Source organism: Pteropus alecto, unplaced genomic scaffold (assembly GCF_000325575.1).
Source record: "Pteropus alecto unplaced genomic scaffold, ASM32557v1 scaffold108, whole genome shotgun sequence".
Classification (NCBI taxonomy): domain Eukaryota; kingdom Metazoa; phylum Chordata; class Mammalia; order Chiroptera; family Pteropodidae; genus Pteropus; species Pteropus alecto.
This window is the reverse complement of record NW_006441946.1, coordinates 417733-430492: the sequence shown is the minus strand read 5'-3', so window position 1 is coordinate 430492 and position 12760 is coordinate 417733. Positions and strand designations below refer to the sequence as shown.

At 44.3% G+C, this 12760-nt stretch overlaps 1 protein-coding gene across 1 annotated transcript in view; it reads left to right on the top strand.

Annotated features, from left to right (window-relative positions):
- Positions 1–12760, top strand: part of LARP4B (La ribonucleoprotein domain family member 4B) — a 41408-nt gene that overhangs the window by 14406 nt on the left and 14242 nt on the right. The window contains exons 5-10 of the mRNA XM_015594814.1: positions 3442–3520; positions 4719–4855; positions 6614–6717; positions 10015–10125; positions 11026–11079; positions 11164–11373. Of these exons, the coding sequence (XP_015450300.1) occupies positions 3442–3520; positions 4719–4855; positions 6614–6717; positions 10015–10125; positions 11026–11079; positions 11164–11373 (695 nt within the window). The remainder of the gene's footprint in view (positions 1–3441; positions 3521–4718; positions 4856–6613; positions 6718–10014; positions 10126–11025; positions 11080–11163; positions 11374–12760) is intronic.

The window sequence follows — 12760 nt, the reverse complement described above, 5'->3', positions numbered from 1 at the left end:
GTAAGCCATTCTTAGGAACAGGTAGTATTAGCCTTCTAATTTTGTTCTTTTCAGGAGTTATTTTGGCTTTTCTAGTTCTTTTCCATTTTCGTACAAATTAGGATGAGCTGGTCACTGTCTACACATTGCCGAGATGCTCACTGGAGTCGCGTTGACTGTAGCTTGATTGCAGACAGGGCCGTCTCCGCGCAGAGCTCGGGAGCCAGGTGTGTGCCTCCCCTCATTCACGTCCCTTTCACTGCTCTCGGCTGTGCTTTTTTTGGCACATCTTCTGTCCAGTTTATTCTTAAGTATTTCATATATTTTAGTGCTATCGTAAGTGATTTTTAAACATTTAATTTGCAATAGTTTGTCACTTGTATAGAAATACAATTATTTTTTGTAAATTGACATCATATCCTGAAAACTTGCTAAGCTCACTTATTAGTTTTAGGAACTTTTTTGTAGATTCCCTTGGATTTTCTGCATAGATGTGAATTTATCTGTGAATAAATTCAGTTGCATCCCCTATCCAGTCTGGTGCCTTTTATTTCTTTATCTCGCCTGATTGCAGTGGGTGAGTAGGTGCTCCAGTACAAAAGTGGACAGATGTGGCAAGCATGGACCTCCGACTGGTCTCGGGGGCGGGGGACTTCCTCCCCCACTGGGGGTAATGATGTTAGTTTTACCTAGACGGCCTTTGTCAGGCTAACAAAGTGCTTTCTGTTAGGATTTGGGAGAGTTTCACGTGGAAGGGTTCTAGGAATTTGTTTTGCTTTTACTCCTTCTTGGTGATGGTCCTGTATTTTTTCTTTCTTTGATTTTCTATATTGATTGATTTTTCAAATTTTAACCTAGCTTGTATTCCTGGGTTAAGCCTCACTGGGTCACAATGTCATATATTTTTGATTTATTGTTGGATTAGGTTGTTCAAAGTATTGCTTAGAGTTTTACGGCTGTGCGCATGAGGAACATGGATCTGTGGTTTTCTTTTCGATGTGTTCCCTCCTGTTCAGTTTTTTGGATGAGTTTATTATTTCTTCCCTAAATTAAGAAGTGAAGCCACATGGGCCTAGAGTTTTGTTTGTGGAAAAGTTTTCGGCTACAGTTTGTCTTTATGTGGGGCGACTCAGATTTTCTGTTTCTTCTTGAGGGAGCTGTGGTTGCTTATATCGTCCAAAGGTTTGGTCCGGTCCATCCAGAGTCAGAGTTATTGCAAGAGTTGCTCTTGGTAGTCTGTTCATCTTTGTAATCTGTGCAGTCTTCACAGCACTCATTTTGTTATTGGCAATTCGTGTCTTCTCTTTTTTTTCCTCTTAATCGATTTTATTGATCTTCTCAAAGGACTAGTATTTAGTTTCATTGATTTTTCTCTTTTTTCCTTCCTGTTTCACTGGTTTTCTTCTAATCTTTATAATATACTTTTTTTCTGGTTACTTTGGATTTAATTTGTTCTTTTTCTAGTGTCATATAATACGGAAGCTGAGGGCATTGATATGTGAGGCATTTCTTTTTTTCTAATATAGCCATTTATAGCCTATAAATTCCTTCCTAAGTCCTGCTTTAGCACAGTCTCACAAATCGTGTTATCTTTTTTAAAACTGTCCAAAATTGTAATTTCTTTCTTAATTTTTTGTTTTTTAATCTGTGGGTAATTTAGAAGTATGTTATTTAGTTTCCAAATATCGGGGGATTTTCCAGGGAACTTTCTTTTATTGATTTCTAATTTAATCTCATTGCGGTTAAAGGACATTCTTTGTATGACTTGAATTCCTTTGGGTTTAAGACGTACTATTTTGGGCCATCTCAGTAAGTGTTCCCTCTGTACTTTGGGAGAATGCGTGTTTTGCTGCTGTCGTGGGGTGTTCTGTACCGACCAGTCAGGTCTAGTTAGGGGGTAGTGTTGTTCAGGCCTACTGTATGTCTGGTTTGTACCTCTCGTTTTGTCAGGTACAAAGAGAGGTATTCTTTTAATTTTGGGTTTGTCTGTCCTTTCGGTTCTCTCAGTTTTTGCTTCACGTATTTTGGAGCTCTGTGTGCGAGTGGCTGTGGCCTCTTGCTGAAGTGGCTCTGCTGTCATTAGGAAACGACTTCTGTATCCCTGGTAATTTTCTTCGCTCTGAATTTACTGTCTAATATTGATACAGTCACCTCAGCTTTCTTTTGACGAGTATTGGCATGGTATATCTTTTTCTATCCTTTTACTTTTAAGCTATTTGGATATTTGTATTTAACAAAGCACATTTCTTATATGTCACGTGACGGTCAAGTCTCGCTGTCTTTTCAGTCAAGTCTTGTGGCCCGTGCCTGTAATTCAGGTGTTGGGCCCCTAACAGCGCCGTGGCGCCTGGAAGTTGCGCTTGCGTCTCGTGCTGTTTGTTCCGGAGCAGTGCTGGGCTCACAGAGAAATCGGGAAGATGGAGGAGAGTTCGCATGGACCAGGCAACCAGTTTCTTCTGTTCTTCACACCTTCCTTCAGTTCGATACATGCGCCACAAGCACTGAACCAGTCTTGGTACATTCTACCTGTCCCTGGACACCACATTACACTTAGTTGTCAAGTCTTAGGCTTCTCTTGGCTATGACACTTTCTCCGATTGTGTTTACTTGTTTCCGATGACCTTGACAGTTTTGAGGAGTGCTGGACAGTTGTTTTGTGTGGAACTCCTCTGCTGGAATTTGATGCTTTTCTCATGATGATACCAGTGATGCCAGGTTTGGGGGCAGGAAGATCACAGAGGGAAGTGACATTTTCATCCTCGCTTGTTAAGGGTGCATCGTATCAGCGTGATTTATCACTGTTGATATTGACTTGACCACCTGGCTGAAGCAGGTTTATTCCATTTCTCAACTGTAAGTTCCCTCTGGAGGATCTGTTATTTAGTGTTCTCAGTGGCGTCCCTGGGACTCCACAATTTCTTACTTGTGACTTTGACTACCTGGAACTTTCAAGGCACATTTTTTAAGACTGTGTAGAAACTAGACTGTGTAGTCTTTACGGCCTGTGTGTTTGTCATCCCCAGCCTTGATTTTTTGGCCTGTATTTATCTTTTCCTTATTTTGAGTCTTTGTATTTTAATATTGCTTTAGTATCTTTATTCTTGTCGGCTACCTGAAAATCTGTTTTAGAATCAAGACAAAGCGTTAAATGAGCTCGTACTTACTATGCGATAAAATGCGCCCCCAAACTTTGCTAATAAATTTTATACTCAGATTATTTTTCGAAACTGTGTTGTTTTCTTTTGGGGGAGAGGGGATTTCTTTTTTTCTTTTCTTTTTCTTTTTTTCCTTTTCTTCCCCTGCTTTCCTTGTTTTAGTGGGCGGAATAGCATTTTCCCCATGTTCTTTGTACACTAGATGAGTTAATAATGTCTATTGAAAACAGTAGAATTGCTGTCTGGAATCATCTGCTTGGTGAATTTTAAGCCATTTTTTTCTGAGTTGATCATTACTTTTATGTAGGAGGAAATGAGTCTCAACCAGAAAGTCAGGAAGACCCCCGAGAAGTACTTAAAAAAACATTGGAATTCTGCTTATCCAGGTAAGGATGGTAGTGGTTTTTCTGGTTCCTAATATCTGTGGTGTTGTGCCATGGTTATTACACACAGATGTGACACTTGACGTGGAAGAGGTGTCTGTCTGTTGTTGCCTGTGTCCGTGTGTATCATGTGTATCTGTTAATAGGCGACCTAGAGCACTGACCGGCCTTTGATGTGTTGGAGAACTGAATGCAATCCCGTAGGCCCGGCCCTGCAGTCGTCCACAGATTCATCTTGCTCATCGTTACCTGGCTCCCAGGCCCCACAGACTTAGCTGCAAGGGTGGGGCCTTAGGCCGTTCATTCACAGAGACGTTTTGCAGAACACTAAAAGTTTGAGAACAAATTTCCTGTACTAGTTCTCGAAGTTTGCCAAACACTGCAGTAGCAGGTTGTTTTATTTACATAGCACTCATATATTTTTAGGTGTCGTCCCCCCCCTCTCCCCACCACAGCCGAATAATACCTTTTACATTGAAAAATAGAGTAAAAACCTTTACAGTTGAAATAGAAGAACTGGCATACAAGAAGATGGGGTTGGCTGAAATGTAATTTTTTTTATTTTTAAATAAGAAGATAACTGATTGACATGTGTGAAGTTTTCTGTCATTAATGACGATTTTCCAGGTTTTTCTTTGCAACTGCCTTAACACCTGGAAATACTCATCATAGGCCAAAACTCCAGGAAGTCACTCCTCTTTACCCAAACTACTGGTTTTCTATGGCTTACCTGGCGACCCTGTGGGTCACGTTATGATCAGGTTTCCTTCTTTTTAATCCTAGCTGCTGGGAAGTGGAGTCGGATCTGCAGCTTCTCTGGCAGGTGTTGTAGAGTGAACAGCAAGCACTCTGGGCACCAGCCTTTCCTGGCTTTTTCATATTTTTCTTACTTTCTTGTTCTTTCGGCTGTTTTTCCTTACTTTAAAAAACTGTGTTTGTGTTTTTGATAAGCTCTTTAGAACAAAGATAAGCTATAAATACATTTTTGAAAGATTTATTTGCTCACTAATTTTGACAATGTGAAGTGCAATATACTTTTACTTTTGCTCTCTCTGTCCCCCAGTCGTCTCTAAAAAGCATTAGCCTATGTTCAGAGAGGTGGCAAACGACAGGTGGGGTGGGCATGCGGACGTAGCCCTGGAGCGCCATCCTGCCCCTCAGCCCTCACAAGGTTTCAAGAGAGGTTGTCTTCTCTCTGCAGGGAGAACCTTGCTAGTGACATGTACCTTATGTCGCAGATGGACAGCGATCAGTACGTGCCGGTCACCACGGTGGCCAACTTGGAGCACGTCAAGAAGCTGTGCACTGACCTGGACTTGATCGTGCAGGTGCTGAGATGTAAGTGAGCAGCGGCCGTGCCGCAGTGGGCCTGGCCCGATGCGGTTGCGACCGTTGTGCAAAGCCCTTGACGGCAGGTGGGGTCTTCCCTGTCTGCTGGGCCTTTCTGGCCAGCCCTGTGTCTGACGACGTGCCCGTGGCACTCGGCGCTGGCTGATGGGCTCCCTAACTGATCGTAAGTTCAGGAAGTAGAAAAGAACATGAAAGAAGCTGTGAGATGTACAAAAATAAATAATGGTATTTCGAGTAGAGTGGCATGTATTTTAATTAGTATTCTAGCCATTAAAGGAGTTCCTTGTAAATTTCACATTTCTGCTGAAGTTTTGGTGAAATCACATTTTTCTTTAAAGGACTTTGTGAATGAAGCTGTCCCTTGAACGTTTGTCAGCATCAGGGGAAGGTTTGAACGGTCATCAGAGGCCTGTGGCAGTTCGGGAGATGGCGGGTGTCTGAAGCCTGAACGCGCTGTGCCCTGCTCTGCTTTGCAGATTGAGGCACCTATTTTATTTATTTTTTAAAAACCACTTTACTCTGACATACAGTTTATCTACAGTGAACTGCATATTTAAAGTTCGCAGTTGGATCAGTTTGGATGTGTGGATACAGCGGTGAAACCTTCTCTGTGGTCAAGACCATAAACACGTCTGCTACTGCCCGTAGCTTTCTCGTGCTCTTTGTAATGCCTCCGTCCCTCCCCCCGACCCAGGATATCTTCAGTGGGGATTAGTTTTATATTAAATGTACAACATGTTGCAATTTTTAAATAACAAGGTTGTTTTAATTATAAAAATTCACCTGTTATAATAAGACTTACAAGTACCAGCTGAATTATTTCTGTAGTCTCCCTCCTCAGGACTGCTCTGCTGAGCTGCTCCCACAGTGTCCTTCACAAAGAACTTGGTGTCGCATGTGCCCTTGCCCCGCCTAAATATTTCTGAATGGTGGGACATGGCTCAGCCTGAACTAAAGCCCCATTTCTCTAAGTCAGTGTGGTGACTGCATCACTGACTCCTAGGTAGAGGTGTGCACGTATTCTCGCGGCTTTGTTGTACTGCTGACAGTGAAGATGATTTTTTGGTGTGCATTTGACTTCACTGAAATGGAAGATGATGATCCTCTGACCTCAGCAACGTAGTTGGGTTTTCCGTTCACAAATAAAAGTCCTCTGTTTTCTGTCCCTAGGCGGCTGTCATAAGGTCATTAAATTTTTGAAGCAGCTAATGAAGACAGTTGGCAGGCATACTCCATGAAGTTTGAATTCTGAAAACTACCATTGTTTCTTGAGACAGTGTTATCTTTTAGCATTACTTCGTTTTGGGGGGTCCATTTAGAACAGAAACCTGTTTATCAGTTGAGTTTGGTTCCACCTGACCCACTTGTAAAGACACTTCTGTGAGTTCTAGATAAAATGTCATAATAAGACAGAAAGTTGTTTTATTTTAAGGACTTGTAGAGAGGAAAAGCCATTGAACCTGACTTGTAATTGTCAGTTATTCGAGCCGTTTAGAACCTTTGTTTCATAGTGTCACATTTACTAAAGCTCTTATAGGACTTCCAAAATTCTCATGTTCCTTAATTTTGGGAACTATAACATGCAAGACTAGCTTAAAAATAGTTGACTTGTTGTATATTTGTTTCTTATAGATGTGTTTAGTTACGTAGTGTAACATCTCGGAGCATCTGTATTATATAATAGAATTAAATGATTGATTTGTTTTAATATTTATGTTTTACCACTCAATTTTCTTCTCTTTATAGCTTTACCTTTAGTCCAAGTGGATGAGAAGGGAGAAAAAGTCAGGCCAAATCAAAACCGTTGCATAGTGATACTACGAGAGGTCTCGGAGTCCACCCCTGTGGAAGTAAGTCAGCCCCCTCAGAAGGCCACTGGCACAGCCCCTTTTTTTTATGGAAATGGGGTCTGGAGATCATAATTTGAGAACTACTCACTTGGGCACAGTAGTCGACGGTTCGAGTCGTCAGAAGTAGTCTGCCGTTAGAGAATCGCTGCTCAGTCTGCACTTGTCCAGCTGCTTGAGCCAGCCGCAGGGCGTGGGAGCTGAGGGGTGTGCCCAGCGACAGTGAAGCAGAGTCTTCCTCTAGGGCATGTCCGAGTCCATGTGCACCCCGGGGGCTCGAAGAACCTGGACACTCCGTTTGTCTGTCTCAGGTCTAACGTGAGTCAAGCCTTTAAGGGACTCATGCTGTGTATTTTTAAATACCTTCTCTGTGGAGGGAGCAGGTGAGTGCGTGTGTGGGTTTATTCCAGCCTGTTCTTGGTGGAGTGTAACAAAGGTGAACTCATGGTACCTCGGATACTAGGTGACAGTACTCTCGAGTGCGGCCTTGTTCTAGAAAGTTTTACTTTCTGTTCAACTTAGGCTATTTTTACACATTCTCTATTATAGTATATGAAAAAAAAAATTAGGATCGAAATTTTTTCCTTATCTTTTTATTACAGTTCTGAATATGAAGGGTCAGCATACTTCTCATATTAATATGGATGTCTATTAACTCACATTAATATTTGAAACATGGGTCCTAAGTGTCAAAACTTGAGACATTTGTAAAGACCACAGCCAAGAAGTGCCCGCTTTTAGCTGCTGACATGGGTCTTAGTATCTTTTTGTTATTCCAAACAGCGTTCCCTCTGTTTTAAAACTCAAATGGTGGAAGTCTCTATAGAGGTTTAGAGGAACTTCCACGATAACTTTAAAGCTGAAAAAGGAAGGCAGGGGAGGGTGGTCCCCTTTGCGTAAGTAAAGGACAGTAAGTTGCTGAACCCGCTGTGTGGCAAAGACAGACGTCCCTCTGAGACCTGGGGCCAGGCATATCTAGAAAGTTCTTTCTCTTTCTTTGGAACCAGGTGTCAGCGATGAGGAAAACTTTTAATTGCAGTCGATTTGGTTGATCATTCCTCCGGTACTTACGAGCTGGCCCCAGATCCCGGGGACCCACTTTGTTTGGCATTAACATAGCCACGCCCTTTCCTGTCACGTTAGCGCCATGTGTCTTTTTCACCCTTTTACTTTTGACCCATCTGTGTCTTTGTGTTTACACCAGTAAGTGGTTAGAGTTGAGTCTTGCTTTTCTTATCCAGAAGACATTTTCACTGAGCATAGAATTCTGGATTCACAGGATTTTTTCCTTTCTGTATTGTAAAGATACTCTGCTATGTGCTGGCATGCCCTGTTTCTGAGGATCAACCTGCCGTTTTTATCTTCATTCCTCTGTACGTCATGAGTCTTCTCCGTCTCTTGCTGCTTTGAGTTTTTATCATTGGTTTTAGGATATTTCACTTCACTGCACCTTGATGTAACTCTCGTTTCTTTTTTCTTTTTTTGTCACAGTCTGCTCCTTTATTTAAACAACTGCCTGTGAACACACAGCATTTTCACCGCACGTAGAGTAGGCTCATCTCCAAGAAATATAACTGCAGAATCTTGTAGAATCGCCGTGTCCAACTCAGAATGCGGTATCTCTTGGCGTCACTTATGACCCTCCCTCTGGTGGGGAGAGAGTTGAGCTTTATACCCAATAAACTAAAACCTAAGTTCTCTCTGCTCTCCAGACGAGCCCATGTGTGTCCCTTCTGTGGGAACCATCGTTGTGCCAAACACTGCAGTGCTGGAAAGAGAATGAGTGAGAGCCAGTGACATGGGCCCGTCACAGCGGTCAACGCCTCTGGGCTGGGGCCGGGAAAGCGCCCATTCCTGGCAGCACGGGGTCTCAGCCCGCTCGCCCCGCAGGCCTGACCCTGCCCTCTGGAGGCGGTTCCCCGCTGTTGTACTTTAAAATGAAAGTACAGCTGACATTCAATGTTATGTTAGTTTCAGGTATACAACATAGTGATTTGACATCTATATACCTTACAAAGTGATTATAATTCTGGTAACCTTTTGACACTGTTCAAATTTATTACAATATTAGTAACTACATTCCCTATGTTGTATATCACTTTCCTATGAGTTATTTATTTTAAAACTAGAAATTTGCTTTCAAGTTTCTTGTGCTTGAAGTTAACTGAGGCAGTGCAGTACTTTTTCAAAGTTTATTTTTTATTTTTCTCTTCTCCCTTCTTCTGAAAGTCTGTAACTAGCGTACTTCTTGTTTTAGACATTGTATTTTTCATCTCCAGAAGTTCAATTTGGATCTTTCTTTTTATTATAATCTTCCCTACCTTTATTTAATATGCTCAGTCTTTACCTTTTTGAACGTAGGGGATATATCCAGTAACTACTTTAATGTCCTTGCCTTCTGATTCCACCATCTATATCATTTCTGGGTCTAATTTGATTGATTGATCTTTCTCATTATAGGTCATGTTTTTCTATTTTTTTGCTATCTGGTGAACTTTGAAGGGATGCCAAGCATTTGGGACTTGATTGGGTGTTGAATGTTTTGTGTTTTTTTCTATGGATTTTCTCGAGCTGTGTTCTGAGAGCCCAGAGACTGACTTGGAATCAGTGTGGCCCTTTGGGGTATTGGTCAGGTGGGAGCAGAGCCCCCTTTTTCTAGAGCCAGTTCCTGTGCCACCTGGGGCACTGGTGCTGTGTGCTCTGCCTGCTGTCCCGTGCTTTGGGAGCATTTTGTACCCCGGCTGGTGGGAAGGCACACTGCCATTCCGATGAGCACTGGGGAGACACTGAGGGCCCTGGAGTGCGGGGCTGGGCTCGCCTTCCGGTCCCCGCAGCGTTCTCAAGTTCACTTGTGCTGCACGGCCTGCGGGACACTGTCTGAAAACTGTGATCCTGTGTATTTTGTCTTCTATTTTTAATTGTTTCATGGGGAAGGAGAAATCTGGTTCACCTTGGCTAGAAGCAAAAGTCCAGTGAATTTATAAATTTTTTAAATTGCTCCCCCACCCCTAGCCTACTGGTAAAGTAAAATGATATTTTCACAGTAATTTAGCTTGATGGTATCTTGGGAGTAGAGAAAGCTGTCAGTTACGCTGTGGACTTATTTTCCTGTGGCAGTGGGACCCAATTATGGAAGCCACACTGAACCCCCCCAGCCGTTTTGAAGGAGAGATTTACTAGATATCAGTATGTTGGACTCTGTCTAAGGATCCGTCCTGAAGTGCATGCATCATTTTTATTTGGTGAGGACAAAAGATGGCATGGTTGAGAATTAATTTCTAACCTTTCCTTTTCCTGTAGGAAGTAGAAGCACTATTTAAAGGAGATAATTTACCAAAATTTATAAACTGTGAATTTGCCTATAACGATAATTGGTTTATTACATTTGAAACAGAAGCAGATGCACAACAGGTAAGCTTCTCCCTCCCCAGGAAGTACAGAGGTTACCAGTACTTGACAGTTAGTACATAGTAGGACTAAATTTGAGCATTGAGATGATTGCATCGTGGGATTAAGTTTGAATGTAAAGTGCAGATCCCTCGGGTTGCACAAATTTAAATAGGTGTGTTTGTGTGGACAGCTCTGCAGTAATACGGGAAGCACGTGGTGCTGTTTTCTAAGGGCATGTAAGACGAGCAGCCCGGGAAAATTAATTCTGTTTTTGCATCTGGGCAGAGAGAGGTTTTACTTTTTGGAAAGTGTTTGGAGAAATTTAAACCTGTCCTTACCTTTCCCTCGGCATCACACGTGTTACCAGGTGCTCAAAAGAGCTCCAGAGAGAGGCCCTGGGAGGAGACACAGGCAAACAGGAACACGCCTGAGGGAAGCCCGCTGTGTTCACTGTTAAGCAGGTCGAATGCAGGGTGTCGAGAGAGAGAAACGGGACTCTGAAAGATGGGCTTTAATTGCCGGAAGTGGATGGGTGGCAGGAACAGGTCACGGGGTCAGGGCCTGCAGTGCTGTGGCGCGGGGTCGGAGAGGAATAAGGGCTGTGATCCTAGTCTCTTACTTTCCTGAACTGGAATCCCACTTTCAAGTCAGGGTCGTTACTAGGACCTCCTAGGTCAGGAATCTTAGCCTGTGGTCCCCAGGGAGGCTGTGGTGTGTCTGTCAGCACCCACAGAACGAACACAAATGTTCTCTGTGGGAATTTTGGGTAGAGGTTCCATAGCTCTTAGCAGGTTTTTTTGAGGAATTTATGGCCCGAAGATTAAGAATCACGGTGCTACGTCTTGTCCACTATATTTTAAGTATACAATCATCTTAGTTATAAGGTTAACGCCGTGGTATTTTGGATGATTTTTCCCTCAGGCTTACAAATATCTGCGAGAAGAAGTCAAGACTTTTCAAGGAAAACCAATTAAGGTAAGCAAGACCTTCGGTTATACTTGTTTGTAAATCAGTAACCTAAAATATTTTAATAGACACGTATTATATGTTTTCACACAGGCACGGATAAAAGCAAAGGCAATAGCTATAAACACATTTTTGCCAAAGAACGGCTTCAGGCCCCTGGACATGAGCGTCTACACGCAGCACCGCTACACGGCGTCCTTTTACTTGCCCCCAGTCTACAGCCCCCAGCAGCACTTCCCTCTCTACAGCCTGGTCGCGCCCCAGACGTGGTCGGCAACACACGGCTATCTCGATCCACCCTTGGTGAGTCCTGTCTTGTCTTACCGCTTAAGCACAGAGTCGTGTCGTGACAACGTTAGGTGCTTCGAAGGATCAAGCTTTTTGTCAGATAGGCGACACAGATGTCTGCAGTTTGCTGTAGAAAAACAGACCTCCTGGTTCTGTGGTGGGCTTTGCATTTAATTGGGAGATAAATGTGGAACCATGTATATTAAAAAACCTTCAAACACTTTAATCTCAAGTTTCTGCCCAGTCCGTCTGCCCTCCTGCCTCGCATCTCCCTTCCTGGGCGACGCTAGGTGTGGGGTGGCAGGGAGCTGTGTGCACAGAGGGGTGAGGGAGGCCTGTGAGGGGAACCGTGTCTTAAATGGTTGAGGACAAGACAGACTGTCTCATGAGCTTCGTTTCTCACGGCAGCCCTCGAGTTGGTAGGCGTGATGCATTTGTTGCCGGTTTTGGCTGGCGTTAAGGCCTGTGGTTGGAATTCATAGATTTATAACGGATTCAGTCGTTTTTCTCCAGCTCTGCTGGTGCAGATATTAGAAAGATTGGGTGGGGCCCCAGGCAGGAGCTTGGAGAAGTGTACGTGAGACGCGGCTGATCTGGGGCAGGAAACGAAGTGGTCCTGGGGCTCCCCCAGGCAGGAAGGGGTGGGCTGCTGGCCAGAGGCGGCACTGGCTGCCGGCGGGTTAGCTGGACCCGTGCTGGGTCGTGGACATGGCTGCGGACCGCATCATGGAATGTTGGGATGGCCTTGCAGCTGTGTGGGGAGTCACCTGAGGCTCTCGGTAGCTGAAGAGGGTGAGCCTGAGAGAGGTGCGTTGACACAGCTGGGTGGTAGGTGCGTGAAGATATGTGTCCGTGAAAGAGCAGTCAGGAAATAACGGGTGCATCAAGTGGGTGATGTCGCAAGAATGGGACCCAGACAGAATGCTGTGACTTCAGCGGCGGGGTGTGTTGGACATCCTGTCACCGTCTGAGTGGAGTGTGAGCAGCAGAGCTGGAAGGGACGGAAGCTGCATGAGGGCACGCGGGCCCCAGGAGTGGTCGTGGCATGCGCGCTTCCAGCCAGAGCATTGCTGAGGCGGGCCCTGGGCAGACAAGGTGGGCAAGCTCTGTCTGAACAGTGTCTTAACTGTGTCCTCTGGTGTGCGGACGTGCACCTGCAGCTCACGGTCGTGAGCAGAATGGGCGAGGAGAGACACCCAGGAAAGGGCAGCATGCGGCCGAGCCCTCAGCAGTCCTGAGCTGTTCGTGAAAGGACGGGGCAGAGGCGCGCTCACGGGCAGAGTTGTGGCTGTCTCTCGAGTGAATCCTAGTGGGTAGAGACCGTGCTGCCTTTCTGGAGTGTTCGTGGCATTCTGTAAAAGCGTACTGTTGGCCGCATAGTTAATGTGGGAGACGGGCCGGG